The 20,553-nt window shown below is 48.4% G+C and overlaps 1 protein-coding gene across 3 annotated transcripts in view; it reads right to left on the reverse strand.

Annotated features, from left to right (window-relative positions):
• Positions 1-9,511: 9,511 nt before the first annotated feature.
• The window catches only part of ZNF592 (zinc finger protein 592), a 49,090-nt gene continuing 38,048 nt past the window's right edge, over positions 9,512-20,553 (reverse strand). For all 3 annotated transcript variants that reach the window (XM_070570695.1, XM_070570679.1, XM_070570690.1), the window contains exons 5-11: positions 20,253-20,431; positions 14,299-14,475; positions 13,860-14,019; positions 13,472-13,759; positions 13,123-13,235; positions 12,343-12,478; positions 9,512-10,922 (exon numbers count right to left, since the gene is read on the reverse strand). In XM_070570695.1, the coding sequence (XP_070426796.1) occupies positions 10,404-10,922; positions 12,343-12,478; positions 13,123-13,235; positions 13,472-13,759; positions 13,860-14,019; positions 14,299-14,475; positions 20,253-20,431 (1,572 nt within the window). In that variant the 3' untranslated portion in view covers positions 9,512-10,403. The remainder of the gene's footprint in view (positions 10,923-12,342; positions 12,479-13,122; positions 13,236-13,471; positions 13,760-13,859; positions 14,020-14,298; positions 14,476-20,252; positions 20,432-20,553) is intronic.

Below are 20,553 nucleotides of genomic sequence, written 5' to 3' on the forward strand. Positions count from 1 at the left end.
GCCTGTGAGTTTCCAACACGAACCACTGTTCATCTAAGTCTTTCCCACTTCTACTTGTAAAGCCTTTTTTATCCTAAGTGCAAACTTTTACCTTTTTTTTTTCAGTTAAATCTCATCTTCTTAGTCTCACACTCCCTTTCCTTCTTGTCTAAATCTTTTTGAATTCTGCTCCTGTCACGCACTCAGTGTATAATCTATCCTTCCCAGCTTCTTGCTATTTGCCAATTTAACAAGCAGATTTTCATGATGATAGCAGCAGAGCTGAGTCAGGAGTGTCAAGGCACTCCAGGATGGAGAGGTCAAAGAGGTACCATCTCTTTCCTCTCTGAGCTTACAGACTACCAGGAGAGAGAGGACATGTGAGGCAGTATCTAACGAGTATTGGCTAGGAGTGTGGGGACTCGGGTCCTAACTCCGCTCTTCCAGGGGCTGCCTGGTGGCATAGAGGTTAAGTTCACACGCTCCGCTTCGGCGGCCCAGGGTTTACCGGTTTGGATCCCAGGAGCAGACCTATGCATTGCTCATCAAGCCATGCCCTGGCAGGCGTTCCACATACAAAACAGAGGAAGATGGGCACAGATATTAGCTCAGGGACAATCTTCCTCAGCAAAAAGAGGAGGATTGGTGGCGGATGTTAGCTCAGGGCTAATCTTCCTCAAAAGCAAGTATTTATCGAGTAACTACTAACTACTACACCCTGGGCATTATGCCAGGTGCTGAGGGTACAGAACTGAACAAGTTACAGTGTCTACCCTTGAGAATCTCTCCCGCCTGAAAGAATGAGAATTACAACAGAATTAAATCCTCTGAGAGAGGCTTGCTCATGGTGCTGAAAGAGCAGATGCTGGCTTTCTGTGTTGGAAGTAACCGTAATACAAAGCAGCCAGTATTTGCTATTAAATATGAGCACTGACAAAGCACTGTAGGCATTTGTTACTGGTGCCAGGATCCCCTCTCCCAGCTGCTTTGAATTTCTTGGGCCCCCAGAGTAAACTGGGTGCTCGTGGTAGGAATATCGTGGGCTATTGTTAATTAACATACTTAGCTCAGGGTGACAAAGGAAGCTACTCCCTGCCAGAATCTAGCAGGGTCTCCCAGGACAGTATGACCAACTACGTCAGCCCCTCTCCTCAAGGTCTGGGTGAGTGTGAACATGCCTTTTATTTTGACTTAGCTCCATCTCTTTCCTTTCCTACTCAGCTCTCTGTCTTCCAATGCTAACAAAATTCAAAGGGAACGATCCACCATCCTCTGAAGCACTAGCCAAGGTCATACATTATCCAATATTTATTGGCTATCAGGACACCGTTCCATGTTCCTCACCATCTTCCACCTGGACTTACTGAGTTCAGGCCACCTCACATTGAGTGCCACTGTGCACCAGGCTCTGGTCCCCTGCCATCATTCTAGGCTAATAGCTCAACCAACACCCTGGCAGCAGGTCCACTGACCTCATCCTCTCAAAGACCTTCACCCCCACTTCCCTTTAACCACCCAGTCAAATGCCCACTGCTTGAAACTTGTCAGAGGCATTTCTCCATCTCTAAAATGCCATCCTGTTATCCTTCCACCTACCACAGCTGCCCTCAGCTTTAGGGCAATTCCAGACTCCAATTCCCCCCTGAATCATCCACCCAAGAGTTCCTCCCTGGCTTCTTTATCCACCCCCATCCCATCCTATCTACACACAGACACAGTAGAGTGGACAATAACTTCACCTACAGCTACGCTTTCCTCAGGGGTCTCGTTTCACTTGCCCCTTGACCTCTACTACGTTTGCCTTGTTGGTTCCTAACCTGGAATCTGGTTCCTAACAGGGGCTTCTTGCCCCAAGGCTGGCCAACATTTCTGGTTTCCAGCCTGAGTCCAATCTCGGGCAGCTTGGCAATCCTTTTATGCTCCCCCAAGCTGACCTTTTCCTTTCCCTACAGCAACTGTTCCAAACAAGGTTCCAACCTCTCCTTTGCCTTCCTCACTGGCAGTAGTCAGCTGTACCTTCAAAATGCAAGGAAAAGTGAAACCGTCAGGCAAGAACTTCAACTTTGAAGGAGGATGGGCTAGCTATATCATCCCTGAGTCACGCTAACCTCTGCTTCAAAATGTATGTTGCTCCCTCCCAAGGCCCTCAAACGTCTGCTCCATCAGCTCTCCTTGTCCTCCCCCGCCGCGCCCCGGGCCCTGCCTCACATCCTATGAGGATGATCAAATGTTTGCTTTTCCCTGAAATGTTTACCCCATCTTTCACTTCCCTTCGCTACCTTCACTTCTCAAAAGAGCTCAAAGGAAACTGGTTACATTATGGAGCAGTAATGGGTTACTAGAGGCGGGTTATAGAGCGCCAACTTCAGCCTCCCCAACAAGGCAGAAGCAGCTGAAGCAGAGGTGAGAGCAAGGCCCTCCCAACCAGAGATGCCTGAGGCCAGTCCCTAGGCGTTATCATGGAGCTCCTCGGGGCCAAAGTCGGTCCCCTGGCCTGGAGCAGGGAGAAGTCTGAGTGGAAGAACAAGTGGCCCCAGCTGCATGGAGGGGAGGAAACGGGGGGCAGGGACCACTCAGCGTTGGCAGGAAGGAGCCTTGGCCATCATGTAGTACCTGCTCCACCTCTAGCCTCGTCCTGCCACTGCGAGGCCTCGGGGCTGTCTAGGACACTCCTGTCTGGGGTCCCCCCAGCCTGTGCATGGACATTTCCAGGGACTGGGAATTTATGCGCTCCTCCAGGGAGCCCTTTCATTTCCAGGAGGATTTTCCTTTTATTGAGTCTAATTCTGATCTGCCCTCTGAGGCCACACAGAGGAAGTCTAGACTCCTATTTGATGTGACAACCCTGCAAAGGTGTGAAAATAGTGATGGTGGAACATCTCTTTTCTTGACAAAACATCAGGATCCTTCAATAGCTCCTTGAGTGAAATGGCACTGAGAACCCCACACCATGCTGGAGGTCCCCTCTGAACGAGTCCTCTTTGCCATGTTCACCTTAAGCTACCGTGCCATGAACGTCACACTTCACACGTGAGCTCTCCAGGGCAAAGTACAACTACCGTCAACCTCATTCTGGTCGGTAGACTTTCAAGATCTTATTTTGGATTTTTGGCATCTATGTGGACTCAGGCTGAGGCCGCTTTTCCCACAGGCTATGGCACAGGAACTGAGGCCAGAAGTCAGTGAGACCTTCCTTAACGCATCATTGGCTTCCACTCCAGGCTTCGAAGCTCCCCAGACCCATCTCAGTAGAGGTCATTGGTAGCGTGGTAAGTTAAGCAAATGCGTGTCCACCCCTCCAGTTCCCTCTTTCTATTTTTCCTTCTCTTGATTCCATTCATTTTAAAGATTTCAGCCCTGAGTTCAACAAAGCCCTAGATTTCTGCTAGTCCTGCCGTCCCAGGGGAACCGACTGCCTCCTGCTGCAAGCTGACTTTCCTGCCAGCCAATCTGCAGTGCTCTGGCCTGCGTGTCGGACCTCCCTCCAAGAGCTCCCGCAGCTCCCAGCTCGGGGTGGCTGAGCCCCTGATTCTGGAGGGTGGAGATTCCAGGTCCTGCTGCTCTGGGATGAGCTGGCCGCTCTGGCACTCCAGGGATTGGAGACGTGGCCGCAGCTGTGCTGGACACCAATTAAAGGATTACTGGCAAGAAAAAGCCACTCCTGATTCTGGTTTGATTGGAAGGGGAATTTGGGACTCAAGGGTAGAGCCGCCCCAGCCAGGGGCCCTCCCCAATCCACCCACTCTGATTGCACACAGGATTGGAGGGGCCAGGAATTTCTGCCACACATGTAGGCCCTTTCCAGAATAAAGGAATCATTAGATGAGAGGGTGACTCTGTGGTCAAAGGGCAGCAATTAGTTGATCAGACCCAGGACACAGACTCCACATCCTCAGCTAGGCCTGGGGAAGGTCCCTCCCCGCCCAGGCCTCTCCCGGTCTTCTTGCAGGGTGAACCAGTCGCCTTCCTCCCCTTTCAAGTCTTTTTCTAAGGAAACTTTTGTATCTCAGCCAGCCCTCGTTTTCCACAACAGCTACATCTTCTCCTTCTTTTAAAAATGTTAACACCTCCTGGCAACAGCTGCTGCAATTACTGCTCCCCCAAGGGATGCCACTGACAAATCAAGCCACTGCCTCCATTTTCAACCCTGCTAGCACCCACCACACTTCCTCCTCCTGAGCCACTCCTAGTTTCTAACCATCATCGCCCACCCTAAAAGTCGAGTGCTGTTTCCACGTTCTAAACTCCTGCCCTGTTCACCCTCTCCTGCCTGCTCCTCTGTGACTTTCCATCCCTTTCCTCACCAACACCTCCCTACTCGCCCACCTTGTCTTCTCCTTTTCCCCATTTTAAAATCACATTGGAGCCCTCCTCAGGACCTGTGTAGGGTAGAAACGGGAAGCCTCCTTCTTAGGCAAAGAGCTTCTTAGAAAGCAGAACCTACTCTCCTCCTCAGGTGCCAAAAATACTCAGCCCCGTCCATGCACAATGAGTCTTAGGGCAAAATTCTAAGCAAACTGTTGTGAGAACTAAAAAACCCCAGAGGAAAATAAGAATTGTACAGTGTTCCGTGGGCTAGAACTGAGAGGGGAAGCTTAGAAACAATGCAGCTTCCCAGTTTAATGAATGCCAGATCGAAGATTGGCTTCATCACTCTCTTCAAACGTCAAAGGCATAATCAACTGTCTCCATTTTCACAGAAAAGAGAGACAAAGGCAATGAGATTAAGTCTTAGAAGTAAGATCTGGTAGATTTTAGACTAATTCTCTACTGTACACATACATGATACCGTGCCTACCAGTCAAATGAGATGGTGCTGCTGCTACCCCACCACTGGAGCACGCACTAGGATGGGGGCTTGTCCCAGGTAGAATTGACTTAAATGGTTTTATCCTATCCTTCTGCCCCATTTTCCATATGATCAATTGCACATTTGTTGACTTTTCAGTATTCATGCACTGAAAACTCTATTTCAATTTGCAAATAATAATAAATATTATAAAAAGCAAGAGCATTTGAAAAGGCCAACACATGACTACAAGGAACTAGCTCAAGAATTTGTCTGGACCTAGGTCCCTAATGAAAAGACACCTGGGAAACAGAAGGATTTGAAGACACTTGGGAATTATCAAGTAAACAGAGTTCAAACTTGGAAAGGCTTGACAAAAGCCAAAGGAAATAGGTCCTCATAGAAGAGCTCGAACTCTATCTGAAAAAGGGTAAATGCAATGCAAAGGATGCAAATGGAAATATAAATAAATGCAAACAAAAGTGAGATTACCTTGGAGGGAGGGGACTGAGTAACAGAGATCTTTTCCATTGTTGTACATATCTAGGCCAAAAGTCAATAAATAAACAAAACAAAGAAAGAAAGAAATTCAGTAAGGGTTCTTGCCTTTGGGAGGGTCTCTTCTATTTTGACATAAACATACACAGGATGGAGAAAATAAAATCTACCCAGGCTTAAGATCCCCAGATTTAAACCAAGTGTCACCCCCCCCCCCCCGACCCTGGCCTCCCCCAATGACAGATGTGAAAACTGAGGCCAAGAGAGATCAAATGACTTAGTTACCGAGTCCAGATTGGAGACTAGGGCTTCTGATTTCTAGTCACTGGTGGCTTTCTTCCTTCTGTCACACTGCCAGTGAGTTTAGTCAAGAAAAATAGGGACAGGGCCAGCCTGGTGGCATAGTGATTAGGTTTGCACGCTCCACTTTGGCAGCCCAGGGTTTGTGGGTTCAGATCCCAGGGGTGGACTTACACATGGTTTGTCAAGCCATGCTGTGGCAGTGTCCCACATACACAATAGAGGAAGACTGGCACAGATGTTAGCTTGGGGCGAATCTTCCTCACCAAAAAAGAAAGAAAAATAGGGATAAACTCCTGAGAAATAATTCTGCAGAAGTAAAAAGCTATATGCTCAGCACTCTTCATTGCACTGATGGAGTGGGAAATTTAAATGTGAAATGGGAAATGGGTAAGTAAATTATGTTGATTTGAAAATTATTGAAAATGATGATTTCAAGGATATGGAGAAATATAGAAAATGTCCAGACATAATGTTAAGCAGAAAACAGTAGGGTGCAAAATCAGAGGCAGTGTAGTGCTCGCCACACCCAACTGAATCCCACCTCTGCCCCTTCCTAGCTCTGTGGCCTTAGGGAAACTACTCAACCACTCTGAACCTCCAAAAGAATAACAGTAGTATCTATCTCATAGGATTGTTATGAGGCTAAATAAGGGAATGAATGTGAGAATAATGTCTGTCATATAGAAAAGTCTGATGTTAACTTCCATTATCAACACAATTATACCATTAATTCAGCTTTGAACTGAATGAGGATTGGAAAGTGATGTGCAAAAAGGAAAACTACAAAGGTAAGTTGGGATTATAAATGTACATGTTTTTTATTTTCTCTAATCATGTCCTATCATTTTCCAATAAGGAAAAGGCATTTTAAATAGGACCTCAAAAGAAGCCCATACTTGGGACTTGGGTCTTAGCCAGCCCTTTCCCCTACTGGGGCCCACGGCTCCCTGTGCCCAGTCCTAAGGCTGCTGTGGCACCTGTTGGTGGAGAAGGTTAACAACGGCCTGGATCCCTTGGAAAAGACAGGGGGAATGTTCTAGAATCCAGAAGACCCTGTCTTGCTCAGATCAGACCCTGAGAGAACTTTGTAGCTACCAGCTGAATTGGAGTCTTCCATTCACACATGCATGCATTCATTCATTCATTCAAACACTCTATGAACCACTATTGTATGAAAGGAACTGTGCTGGGAGCTTTCAAAGAATTAGACGGACCCACTGGATGAATTTGGAACAACCGCCATTATATAAGTGGAAAAAAGCAAGCTTCAGTACACTGTGTATCAAATGCTACCATTTGTATTAAAAATAGATATATAAATATACATATTTAAAAGTTATAAATGCATAGAATTGCCCAGAAAGGATACACAAGATACAGGTAACAGTGATTAACCCTAAAGAGGGGTCCGGGGAACTGAAGGCTAACCACCATTGGAAGCTCACCTGTCACTGCAAACTTTTGTACTATTTGCGTGTCTTACCATGTATATGTATTAATTTTTCAAAAAACAGAAAAATTAAAAAACAAGTCAAAGAAAGTGTGCCCAGTGCTGAATATACAGTGGTGAACAGGGCAGGCGGGGGGGTTCCTTGGTCTCAGGGAAGGCTATGTGTTGAACTTGCTGAGCCACAACTGTTGTTTTCAAAAACCAGACCGTTTACATAAGTTAAGGGAATAGTTCTTTCTACACCAATTAGCTTATAGTAATTCAGCATATCATTGTACAGAGATAAAGCAGTTGGAAAATAAATACTAGTCATTTGTCAAGCCTTCGAGTATATTAAATTGTAGTTTCTAGGAGGGTGGGGATCTTATCTGTTTAACTGGATCAGCAGAGCGTTCAACCCAGCTAATGTGCAGGTAAGTGCTTGTTGCGGCAAGCGTTTTCTCGTGATAACAAATGATAGCAGACCATTAGAAAAAAACATCTTAAAAAAGAGCAGAAGATATGGGACTCTTAGGGAACCATGTTGCCTGTGAAGGTTGGGTAATCTTTTCGAGAATGGTACCCTGCCCCTCCCCACCCCACCAAATGAAGGTCTTCAAACGGCAAGATAAATCTCAATGGGAATGACAGGCCATAGAGATGCTGCATGTGCTTCGGAACATCACAAGCAAACGTGACGTGCAGGGCTCTCCTCGGGTGACAAGGCACAGGTTGACTCCAAAGAGAACCTGGCACTCAGTGGGGCACCCCAACCCTAGGAGAGGTAGGAAAGTGGATGTCTGGATGGCTGCAAACTGTGGACAAGCTGGCAGCCAGCCAAAGGAGCCGAGTCACTAAGGTGGCTCAGTGGTTGACACTGTGGACTTTAGAACAGGCAGGCTTGACTCAGCACCATCACTTACAGGTGGCCCAGCAAGTCCTTTAACCTCTCTGGGCCTCGGTTTTCTTCTCTGTGAAATGGAGGGTAACTGTGAGATCTCTGTGAGGATGAAGAGAGAATCACTGGAAAGTGTTTACCAAGATGCTGGGCAGGGCTTAAAGTGCTGTTATCATCGCTATTTCTAAATAATGGAGGGGTGGCCTGGACCAATTGTAACTGACCATCAACATCCAAGTCTGAAGAGCAGGCAGGACGCCCTCCACCCTCCAAGCCCCAAAGTCAGGATTCCCTCACATTCATATAGTGTTTCATACACTAGAAAGTCCTTCCACGTTCGTCAACTCCCAAAAGCCCGTGAAGCCAGTTGAATGGGAATTTCTAGCCCTCTTTTGAAGGGGAGGGGCCAGGGAAGTTAGGGGGTTTGTTAAGAGCTGGTTTAGGGCAGAACACAGGCTGTGACCAAGGTTTCCTGGTGAGCGGCTCGGCATTCTTTCCACTGCATGTCATTCCCAGGAAAGAAGGACGGACCTAGGGTCGGGATGGGCGGTCAAACCTGCAGTTTCACCACCATCTCTCGCCCTGCTTCTGAGCAGGAAGGGACTCAGCCATCCATTCCAAACCAGCCTCCTCTATAATCTCTTCTCCTGAGTGGACCTGGGGTGCATGGTGGGCACGCTGCAACCGCAGTTAGGAAAGGGGTGACAGCTACATTGGGGTAGCTCTGGCTTTGCAGGCAGCTGGAATCAGGCTCGGCTTGCCCTCACTGTTTGCCTGGGAAGCAGGGACGTGGTGGTCCTGCCAGGTATAGCCGTCATTAAACAGCAGGGTCTGTCTGAAACTAAGGCAAGCACTAACCTTTTCCAATGCCATTAGCATTTCCACTAAAAATCTGGCATTTGATAGAGGAAGAAAATGTATTTTTTTTTCAATTGCGAAAAGGTCAGGTATATTTATCTGACTTAATTTATAGTGGATGTTTGAGGCCCTCCTTGAAAGACCACCTCTAGGAGCACAGCCAGCACCCACTTCCCTTCGCTGCACTAGACCCTGCCGGGCCCAGCCCCATGTCCACCCAGGCAGGGCTGCAGCAGCCGCTCAGGCCGGAGGTCAGGTAATACCTCCACACAGCCTGTGCTGTGTGAGGCTCTAACTCTGCCAGCCCGTGTCTGGTACCAACTCTGCCACACCTGAGATCCCCGTGGCAATGGCAATACCAAGGCCTCTTGAACACTGAGAGAAAATTACAGGTTCCCTCTATACCCCCTCCCCCAATAAAGGGTTCTCTTAGGTTGAAAATCCATCTGGAGGAAAAGACGGAGGTGCCCAGGAAATTTCAAGAGGCCCTAAAGCCAATGCCACTAGCCGAGGGGAGACCTTGGAGGTGACTTTGGACCAGGAGGAAGACCCTCCCCTCACCATTTCAGACGATCTCTAGAGAACCCAGGAGCACCGGGCCCCTGGCTTCCTAACCACAGCTCCAGAAACTAGAAAGGATCTTGCATGGACAGTAGGAAACACTGTTCTCCCTCAGAGACGGGGAAGTCTGGGAAAGACCCCTCGCTGGAGCAGGGTTGGGCCAGGCTTACTTGAAGAGGAATACAAGAGCTACCTGCATGGTAAGAAGATTTTTTATTTGAAATATAGTCTGAGCAACATGAGTGTAGCCAAGAGGAGGAGGGGCTGGCCTTCCTGGGGCAGCAGCCTCTCTAATGGCACAGGAACAAGAGTACAAATATTCCAACGTCTGTGTGCCCCAAACCCCACTTGCCAGGAAAGGCAGAACAGCAGCAGAACAAGGACACCCAGCTCCTTCTGAAGGGGCCTGCCTCTCGGCGCCCGCCCGCCCTGGCTGCACCTCCTGCTCTCCCGGCTTCCAGACAGGTATGCTGCCCGAGTGTCTCCCACCCACACAGGCAGGACCAGCCAGCGTGACGATTAATTCTCCAGGACTGTTTTTGGGGAAAAGAATCAGAGAAGACAGGAAGGAAGGGCACGGTGACCAAGGCCCCTCGCCGAGCCAGACTGGGCAGAGCTCTCCCAGAGGGACGGCACGAGCACCCTCACCCCTCGCAGGCTCTGACGGCCAGGAGGAGAGCCGCCGCCCGCAGGCCAAGAGAGCTCCAAGGAGGCCCCTGGCTGAAGGCAGCAAGCAGGGAACCTCCCAGAAGAGCACAGCCACCGAGGGGTTTCAAGCCAAGTTGACAGCACTGAGGTTGGGCCACTTAAGCAGCCTGGGGTTGGAAGGACACAGACAAGAGTTGGGGCATCAAGAAGCAGCACAAAGCCATAAATAACAGAAGCAAATTCAGAGCTCTGAGGGTCCTGGGCAACCCCACATTTCCTGGGGCTGATGGACACCCAGCTCTCCACTCAGGGCAGACACTGCTCCAGGGCACAGCCGGCCACACTCACACAGGGGCAGAGGCTTTTATTTCCCACTGTCCACACGGCAGGCGGAGGACGCCACGGCACCACCCCGACTGCACACACTGCAAAGCCTCTGGTCACACCTGAGGGGACGGCGCGTGGCTGTCCTGGTCCTGAGAGGCCTGTGGCCGACTCTGAGCATCCTGGGCACCGTCCTCCTCAGGGGCCGGGCCCAGTGCTCTCCTCATCTCTGGGTCGCCCAACAAAGGCTCGCCGGCACATTCTTCCAGTCCGTTCTCCCTGGTCTCCACGGACATCTCCTCCCCGGAGCCCTCCTCTGGCTCTGCCGCCTCCACCGCCACCTCCGCCGCCTCCTCCTCCTCCTCCTGGTCTCTCACCTTGTGGACGATGAAGAGGTGGCGGCTGAGGGAGCTGGCAGAGGTGTAGCACAAGCCACAGAGGAGACACTGGGCTGTGGAGCTGTCCGCCTGGTGCTGAGGTATGTGGCTCTGAAACTCGAGCCCCGAGTCTGTGGCAAAGCTACATTTTGCACACTGGAAAACGGACTTGTGCCTTTTGGTGGAAGAGACGATAGTGCCATTGCTGGTGCCTGGAGCGTCCCCCACGCCGCTGACTGGTCTTTTCAGATGGTTCACCTGAAAGGGGAGACAGCATGAGAGAGTCCAGGCCAAGCATGAGCCCGAGCCATGGGCCCCCAGACGTGACTAGTGCAGCCCAAGGACTCGCAGGATCACCGCCCAGGCCACAGTCACCGCAGCACCGAACGCTGGTTTACACTTGGTTTGTTCCTTTTTTTAGTTTTTTAGTTTTTTTTTTTTTTTAATGTAACATGTGTATGTGACACAACATTCCAAAGATATGGGAAGGGTATGGAGAAAATTAAGGCCCTCCTAGCCCACGGCCCAGGCCTGGTCTCCAGGGAATACCTTATTACCTAGGTTCTGTGGCTCCCCCAGAGAGAGTCTATCTATGCATATACAAAAATAAAACTGCTGTCTTTCTCAAAATGATAGCATGACATGCACACTTTTCTTCACCCTGCTTTTTTCACTTAACAACATACACTGGCGCTCGTCTCCACGAGAGCACACACAGGGGCTTCGTTCCCCTGACAGCAGCACACAACCCGCTGTGGGGACGAGCAGTCCTCCTTGGTGAACGTCTGGCCGGGTTCCATACTGTTACTGCACACAGCGCTGCAGTCAACATCCTTGAAGGAACTGCCTTATGCCCAAAGGCACATATACCTGGCAGATAAACCCTAGAAGCAGAATTGCTAGATCAAAGGGCTTATGCCTTTGGAGGGAAAGGGAGGGTGTGCATTTTAATCATAGATAGATGTTGCCAAAATGTCAACTGACACCCCACCTGCTATGTGTGAAAGGGCCTTTCGTGACCAGCACCCTTCTCTGAATAGCCAAGAAAGAATGCTCTGGAATTCCAGGCAGCTCAGAGTCCCCCAGACATGCCCGACCCCTCTGAGGAGCAGCCCCCTACCATGGAGTAGGAAGAGACTACAGTGAGGAGGAGCAACCAGGTTGCTCCAGTAGTTCACCAGAGATGGGAAAAGGGCATGGAATGGGATGAGGTCATAGGACAAGGGGCCAGGGTAGCAGGAATCTAGGCTGGCTCCTCCCCCACCCAGCCCTCACCCAGTGGGGGCTGGGTGGGTGTGACTCAGCCAAGCATCACCATCCCCACCGACACCCAGCCAGCCCGCCCTGCCTCCCAGACCTGCAGTGAGGCGGAAGCAGCACGGTGTGCATGAAAGCGCTCCAGCGTCCAGAGTGCAGCCCGCACCTGAGGACGGGGTCACGGGACAGGGAAACAACAGGAACAAAAGGCCGATGGGCTGCTGCATGGGTATCTGTCCCTGTCCTTTACTTGTGTGGAGTCCCCAGGAGGGTCACACAGGGCTAGAGAGCGACCCACATGGAGGGAAGCTGTCACTGCTCTACGGCCCCAGTCACAGATGGGCTCCCTGTAGCTTCCTCGTGCCCTCCAGCTCCAGGCTCACGGAGCGGGCTGCTCCAGAGGGCAGAGCCCCACACTCACCTGGGGGGAATGTCCACCCGAAGGTCTGACTTTGGACGTCTGGCTCAAATCAGGGTTTCTGATACCATGCATAAGGCTGATGTGGCTCTCCAGGAGGGAGGGCCGAGGAAAGCTGGGGCTGTCCTCTGTGCAATACCTGCAAAAGCACAGCCAGAAGAGGTCGTGTGAGATGACAGTCTCCAGGGCCCCGTGGATCCCGGCAGGACCGGCGGGCAGGTGGAGGCGAAAGCTGCTTCTGGCTCCAGGGGAGAGTCTGGAGGAGGCAGAGAGCTGGCTGGGCGGTCCTCAGGCAGGCTGGGTGCTGTTGGGTACCCTAGAGAAATCCAGCCAGCAAGCCAGCCAACAGCAAGTCAGAATATTTCTACTGGCCCTGGGCCATGATCTTACTCTCCACTCCCTCATGCCACCGCCCAGAGGCCCAAGTGCTGGGCTGGTGGATGGCAGGAAAGAGGCCGGGGTACGTCCTGAAGCACAGACAGATGGTGTTGAAGCTCAGACAGGCACACAGCCACATCACCACCACTGCTCTCACACCTCAAGGCCCTTCATTGCTGACTGGCAGTGCCGCCCAGGGTCAGGGAGGTGGGAGGAGGGAGGGTTCAGGAGCTACCAGGTCCTAAAAGCTGGTTTCTGACCTGCCCTGATTTCTGATCCAGCCACAGTGTTTTTCCGTTAGAAATTCGCTCATCTCTTGCCTTTGACTTCTGATCTCACGGCAGAGGTACCATGGACAGTTTTTGTGAATCGCAGGCCTCCTGGCTCCCCACTCTGGGAACTCACCCACAAGTGTAGACTTTCTTTACTGTGTCGTGGTTGTTGCGGATGTGTTTGCGCAGGCTGTTGGGGGTGTGGAAGGACTGTTCACACTGCCGACACGGGTACCGCTTCACTGTCTACGGGAGATGACAGAATGCAAAGCATCAGAACCACAAGATAGTTCTGAGTACATCTTTCTTCTCAGATGATGTAGGCAGAAAGAAGGATGCCCCAAAGTCCTCAAGATCTGTGGGACCCACCCTGCCCAAAGCACCAGGAACCCTAAGGGGTTGGACACATAAGGGGGCTCTGACCTCACAGGAAGAAGTCCAGAGAATCTGGCACTGCACTGTGACCATGTCACTATACTTACCCGGCCATGGCTCTTTTTCATGTGGGAGACGTAACTCTCCCGATCAGGAACCCACTCCTGGCACTCCTGGCAGGTCCAGCCAGTGTTCCTCAGCCGGGGCCTGGCCTCAGCCCTGCGATGGGCCTCGGGCCTGCCCCAGCGGCCGGAAGGCAGGGAACTGCCGCGAGCAGCCACACTAGTGGCTGGGGGCTCAGTGGGAACTCGAGAGCCAGGGCGGCTTGAGGATGTGTCAGCTGACGACTGGAGGCTTGACAGCTCGTCCACGTTTCGGGGAACACCGTGGGTACTCTGGAGATGAGGACAGTGATTACTGACTGGGCAAGGGGAAAGACACATGGAGTCAGACCCCTGGCTGAGGCACACACCCTCCTCCCCCAAGGCATCCCACCTTGACGTGCTGCATCAACTCTGGCTTCTGCAGGAACAAGAGTGGGCACTCAGGGCACTTGAAGACGCCCACTTGCGCCTTACTGGCATTCTGGTAAAAATGCTGCTGAATGTGCCTCTTCTTGTTGAAGACCATTTCACAGGAGCACTTATAAATGAGCCTAAAGAGACAAGCCCCAGGGTGTGAGGTGGCCAAGGCTCTGGTGGCAGAACCACACAGCCCTTCCACCCCATCTCTGCTCTCTCTCGACCAGGGTCAGGTTCGGGAAAGCACTACTCCGAGCCAATGTGGATACTCCCCTGCCTCAGGATGTCGCCAGTGGACTCCAGGCATCTCTGACGCTAGCCCCGGCTCCCCAGTCCATCCAACACCTCCCCCCACAGAACCTGGACCACTCTGCTCTGCCCCACAGGGCCTTCTGGCCTGCAGTTGCACTCACTGGGAGGGTCTGTGGGGCTGGGTGGGGTGCTGGGTAGTGCTGTGGTCGGAGGTGCTGCTGGCAGTCTTGAAGGCCATGGGGCAGAATGCACACTTGTGGAAAACCTGGCAGTGTCGTTCCTGGATGTGGCTTTTCAGCAAGGCCAAGGTCAGGTGGACAACTCCGCAGTGGATGCACCTGAAAAGTAGAAGTGAGGAGGGGGTGAGACCCAGAGATGGTACTGAGAAAGGAGGAATAGAAGCCAGGAGCAGAGCCATCTCGGGGAACCTCGCTCTCCCAGTCCCTTGGGCACTCAACCTCCCACCCTCCACACATTCTGAGATCCTGCCTGCTGCCATCTGGCACGATGAGGTCACCAAGGGCCCCCAAGCCCAAGGCGACGTCTGATAAAGAAAGGGAAGAGAAACTTCCACACGTTCTGAGAGCCTGCCTGCTGCCATCGGGCATGACGAGGTCACCAAGGGTCCCCCAAGCCCAAGGTGACACCTGACAGAGAAGGGAGGAGAAACCTCCACCTCCCCTCCCTGGCCAGAGGATGTTCTTCTGCAAAGCAAAAACTCAAGCCCAGATAAGAGAAGTTGGTGGGAGAGGAGAGGGAGGGGAATGGTTCAAAAATGACATAAACAGTACCCATGAAAGTGTGACACAACTGTGGGAGTTCAGGAGGAATTTCAGAAGGAAGCTACAGAAAGCCTGTGCCTTCCCACAGGCTGGTAGTGAATAAGCAGGGATGGCCACTGAATAAAACGTACAGTCAGGAAATGCTGTGCTCGCCATAACAACTGCCACATTAAAACAAACCACTCTGGAAGCCCAGGAAGAAAGGCTCCAGAGTGGCACTGTCCCGTGGACCTTACTGTGGTGATGGAAACATTCTGTACTGCACTGTCCACGTGGCTTTTTAAATTTAATAAAGTAAAATGACCGGTCACACTGGCCACATTTCAAGTGCTCAACAGCCACATGTGCCTGGTACCATCCTGGACCACGCAGCTCATTAGTCCTTGGTGGGACTATAGATAAATTTTTATTTGTTTTTCTCCCTATCAATTTGTATTTTCTGAGTTTTGTCTAGTGAATATAACATTTTCATAATGTACAAACTGCCTTAAACCATTTTTCTGAAATTGAGGACTCTTCTTTTTCATTTTTCTGAAACATGAGGACTATCATGTTGGACTCTTCTTTCACTTCAAAATCCCCCTCTATAAACACTGCCTGTCCTTCTTCAGTATTAGAGAATGATGTGAGCTTCCTCCATGCCACTCTGCATCCACACAGGTTCCTAGACCCTCTCGTGTGTTCAGTCTGTCCTCCAACCTACACACACACACAGGTCCCCCTACATGAGAAAAGACTTTCCCTGCTCCCAGCTATTTCTCTCGAGATAACCTTTATCTTCCTCTTCTTGCAGTATGGCCTGTTCCCGTAACCTTGACCTCCCAGCAAGCCCTAGAGGAGAGGCTGTTGCTTTACTGAAAGAAAGGACATCCCTTCACTTAAGAATTCTTTGACTCCCAAATATTACCCTTCATTTTACTACATTAGCCCACTTCGGCCATCCGCAAAAGTCCTCACAGAATCCTGACCAACTCTTTTGTTTCTCCTCCTTCTGTGTGTGTGTGTTTGGGGGGTGGGGCAAGGGACAGCAAGCTTAATTAGCAATGAGGAGCAGTACACAGTTCACCTCTCCAAGCTTAATTAGCAATGAGGAACAGTACACAGAACCAGAAAGCTGTTTGCAATTAACTCCAATGAGCATTCATTACTAAATGCGCACATGTTTTAAATTAGAGTTTCTACACAAACTACTTATTATATTTTCTTTTCTCTCCTGCTAAACAAAATAGTGACCGACTTCTAGCACACAGAACTACTTCCATACCACAAAGTATTAAGAGGAGAAAAAAATCCACGTATTTCAAAATTCATCCAAAGTGGCCAAGCACACCTGTGAAGAAGCTCTTCAGTGGCTTTATTTGTGCAGTTTGACCAAACTCCTGCAGGCACAACATAAATATACTCTTCAAAACCACAACTGAAAATCCATTCTATTTACCTCGTAGACACTCTTCAGACAAACCTCACGGAAAGCCAGAGCATGAAGAGGTAAAGCGACACAGGCCAAGGAGCCTCCACGGAGGCCTGAATTGTCCAGGTTGACAGATGGATGAAAAAGTGTGCAGAAGAGAAATCCACCCCATGACACCACTCCTTACCAATCGTTTAAGGGAAAAGAGACAATTATAGAACCAGATGTTGTTAAACACATAAAGTTTTCAAAAGGATAAAGAGCAGTAAAATATTTAATTTTGCCAACAATCACAAACAATAAGTAACATTATTAAAAAGTCTAAACTTGCTCCCTTATATCGTCATTGACTACTCTCCAAATTATCAACAAAAAGCAAAATAATTTATAAAATTCTAAATATATATAATGTCTATATACATTTTACATAAATATATATACATAAAATATATATAAATGTACAGGCTTTATACATCTTCCTCAAGAAAAGCAAAATTAATACAAAACATAAAATATTATTGTAAGACTCTATAGTAGAGCTCAATGAAATGGAACATAGGTACCTTTTGAGAATCTACTAAAAAATATTAATACCCACAGAATGAGAGAAAATATTTGCAAATCATATACCCAACAAGGGACTCGTATCTAGAATAGCTAAAGAACTCTTACAACTCAATAAGAAGACAACAAATAACCCAATTTAAAAATGGGCAAAGAATCTGAACAGATATCTCTCCAATGAAGATATACAAATTACCACATGAAAAGATGCTCAACACCATAAGCCATCAGGAAAATGTAAATCAAAATCATGAGGAGATACCACTTCACACCCACAGGGATGGCTACAATCAAAAGTCAGACAATCGGGGCCAGTGCCGTGGCCGAGTGGTTAAGTTTGCGCACTCCGCTTTGGTGGCCCAGGGCTTTGCTGGTTCAGATCCTGGGCACGGACATGGCACTGCTCATCAGGCCATGCTGAGGCAGTGTCCCACACAGCACAACCAGAAGGACCTACAACTGGAACATACAACTACGTACCGGGGGGCTTTGGGAAGACGAAGAAGAAGAAGAAGAAGAAGAAGAAAAAAAGAAGATTGTCAACAGATGTTAGCTCAGGTGCCAATCTTTAAAAAAGAAAAAGTCAGACAATAACAAATTTGGCAATGATGTAGAGAAATCAAAACTCTTATACACTGCTGGTGGGACTATAAACATGGTACAGCCACTTTGGAAAACAGCCTGGCAGTTCCTCAAAGAGTTGAACATATAGTTACCATTTGACCTAGCTATTCGAGTCCCAGGAATATATCTAAAAGAACTGAAAACATATGTTGCACAACTTGTACATTAATGTTCATTAGCAGCAACAGTCATAATAGCTAACAGATGGAAACAACCCAAATGTCTAGCAACGAATGGATAAACAAAATGGGATATATCCATACAATGGAATAGCATTCGGCCATAAAAAGGAATGAAATAATGCTGTCTGTTATAACATGGATGAATCTTGAAAACGTTAGGCTAAGCCCACATATTATATGATTCTATTTATATGAAATGTCCAAAAGAGGCACAACTATGAGATAGAAAGTAAATTAGTGGTTGCTTAGAGCTGGGGGATGGAAAGATTGCAAATATAGGGTTTCTTTTTGGGTGATGAAAATGCTCTATAATTGATTGTGGTGACTGACTGTACAACTCTGTGAATATACTACAAACTGCTGAATCGTACGCTTCAAATGCGTGAATTGTATGGTATGTGAATTATAACTGAATAAAGTGTTATAAAAAATATTAATAGTCGAAGATCTTAAGTATAATGAATACTCTATTAGTGTGTATGTCTTCTGAGTTCAACCACAGATCACTGAAGATTTTAATGTCCATGTCTTCAGTAATCCCTCTAGCTGAATCACAATACTTTTTTGTCTGACATCTCTTACAAAAAGGCTTCATAAACTGAATTGCTGTTGAGACACTATGTTTCTTTTTACTCTTACAGAATAAAGTAAAATATTTAATTAAAAGACAAAAAAATATACTATTAATCCAGCTGTGTTATCGAAAAATTCTTGGATTCAAGATTCAAAGATAAAAATTCAGGTGTTGACTGCATTGCTATTGGATTGGACTGGATCTTGAAACAAGCAGCACACACTTGAAAGCCATTTTCAAATGTCACAGGATACTGCAAAAATGCACGTTCAGGTGTTTGGTTTAAAAATGTAGTCTGGGATGCTGCCAAACAATGCTCTTCCACAACGTGGTGGCAAGGCTTTATATAACCCCATCTCTGGTTTGTTTTGCTTCTCGTACATTTTAGGTTCTCCATGCTCCATAACAAGCAAAAGAAATTAGTCTACATTGGAAATGTTTATACCAAGATAGAAACCTGGGAGTCATCACTAACCCCACACCCCCATATACAAGCTATCATCAAGTCCTAATGCACCTACATCCTCAGTTTCTCTCAAATCTACCTCCTGTCCATCCCCACAGCCGTGCCTTAGCTGAAGCCTTCAGCAACTCATCTGGACCATCACACTTGCCTCTCAGCCAGTCTCTAGTCTCTCCCCTCTCTAACAGCCGTGTCAGCTTCCCAAAATGATCTTTCCGAAACACAGGTCTAGCCGGATCACTCCTACGCTGCAAGTCTTTCTGTAGCTAGCTCCTCACTGTCCACTGGATAAAGTCCGAAGGTCTGCCAAGGACACAAGGTCTCGCACGGCCTGGCCTCCACCAACTCCCTAGTCTCCTTTCTCACCATTCCCCCCAGTTCATCCTGACCCACATCTATAGGAATGCCTACCATTCCTGTAACCCCTCCTGCGTGTGCTGGGGCCCCTGCCTATACCCTTGCCAGATATGCTTTTCCCCTTTCTTCTGCCTGAAAACCTCCCATGATCCCCTCTGTGAAGCTTTCCTGGCCATTCCTCTACTACGGGACCTACCCCTCTGAGTTATAATTACTCATGTACATATGTTTGTAACCTACCCGACTGAAGCCCTCTGGAGGGCAGGAGCAATGTCTTAATCATCTTTGTATCTTGAGTGTCTGGCACAATGCTAAAGACAATAATAAGTACTCAAAAAAAGTTTATTAAGTGAACTAAATCAGTAAATTTTTTAAAATCTAAAAGAGGAGAAAACTACTAAATTTGGGCAAAGTTAATTTCTGAAAGTGAAATAATAAAATAAACCATCAGAAGACGTAGAAACTCCCAACTGCAGTAAATCAGTAAAGGAGACCCGATTGGGTCAATGTAAAAGTTACAGATCAATGAGCTTTGGAGGGAGTGTTCCTCCCATTTTGATCCTTCTCCTGAAAATGACTTCTTGCTTACATATGTTTGATACAATGGAGGAGATTCAGTCTAAAATAGAGTTTTCTTGGTTTTACTATGAGGCGATCATTTTTTTCATTCTCAGGTTTTTGCTTGCTTCTCATAAGCTGACAAAAACTAATGAGCACAAAGATCCTGGAGCCTTTCGAGTTTCGTAACTTGCAGCTCCATGTGAGCAAAACTGAGAGCATTTGAAAGTACCGCAGTTAGTAAATTTACTATAGTACTTTAATATGTCACACACAGCCACTTTGTAAGCAAATTAAATTTATATACTCTTAGACACCAAACTGACAAAGTGAATGTTATATATATACTAATCCCCCCAAAACCCTCCCCTTCGAAGCTATTTTTTTAAATGTTTAACTTTTTAAACTTACTCTTTTCCCCCTTGCTCTTCTTGTTCTCTACAAAATAAAAATGTCTGTCTATGTACCAATCAACATTCTTGTCTCATTAGGCTAGAGCCCAGGCCTCTTAAGACCAAAACTCAGTCTTACATGAGCTCTGGTCCAGAAAAAGGACCAGCCACTGGGCAACCCCGGGACAGCGCGCCAGACAGCACCCACCTGTAGCCCACCTTGCGGGCATAGTGCAGGCAATTCTCCTTTACGTGGGTCTGGAAGTAGGCAGAGCGACAGAGGGCCCCACACTCCGGACAGCAGTAGGGGGACTTGTGTGCATGGATCCGCTGGTGGGCACAGAAACTGCACTGGTTGGGAAGCAGCATTTGGCACACCTGGCAAGTCTAGGAAAGAACACCAAGAAAACAGTTCACGCAGGTGCGGCAGCCCGTGGCTCTCCAATCAGAGCTGTCTGGCTTTCCTAGGAGAGGGGTCAGAACCACCTCCTCTCCCACCTCATCTCTCT

This window comes from Equus przewalskii, chromosome 1 (assembly GCF_037783145.1).
Source record: "Equus przewalskii isolate Varuska chromosome 1, EquPr2, whole genome shotgun sequence".
Taxonomy (NCBI): domain Eukaryota; kingdom Metazoa; phylum Chordata; class Mammalia; order Perissodactyla; family Equidae; genus Equus; species Equus przewalskii.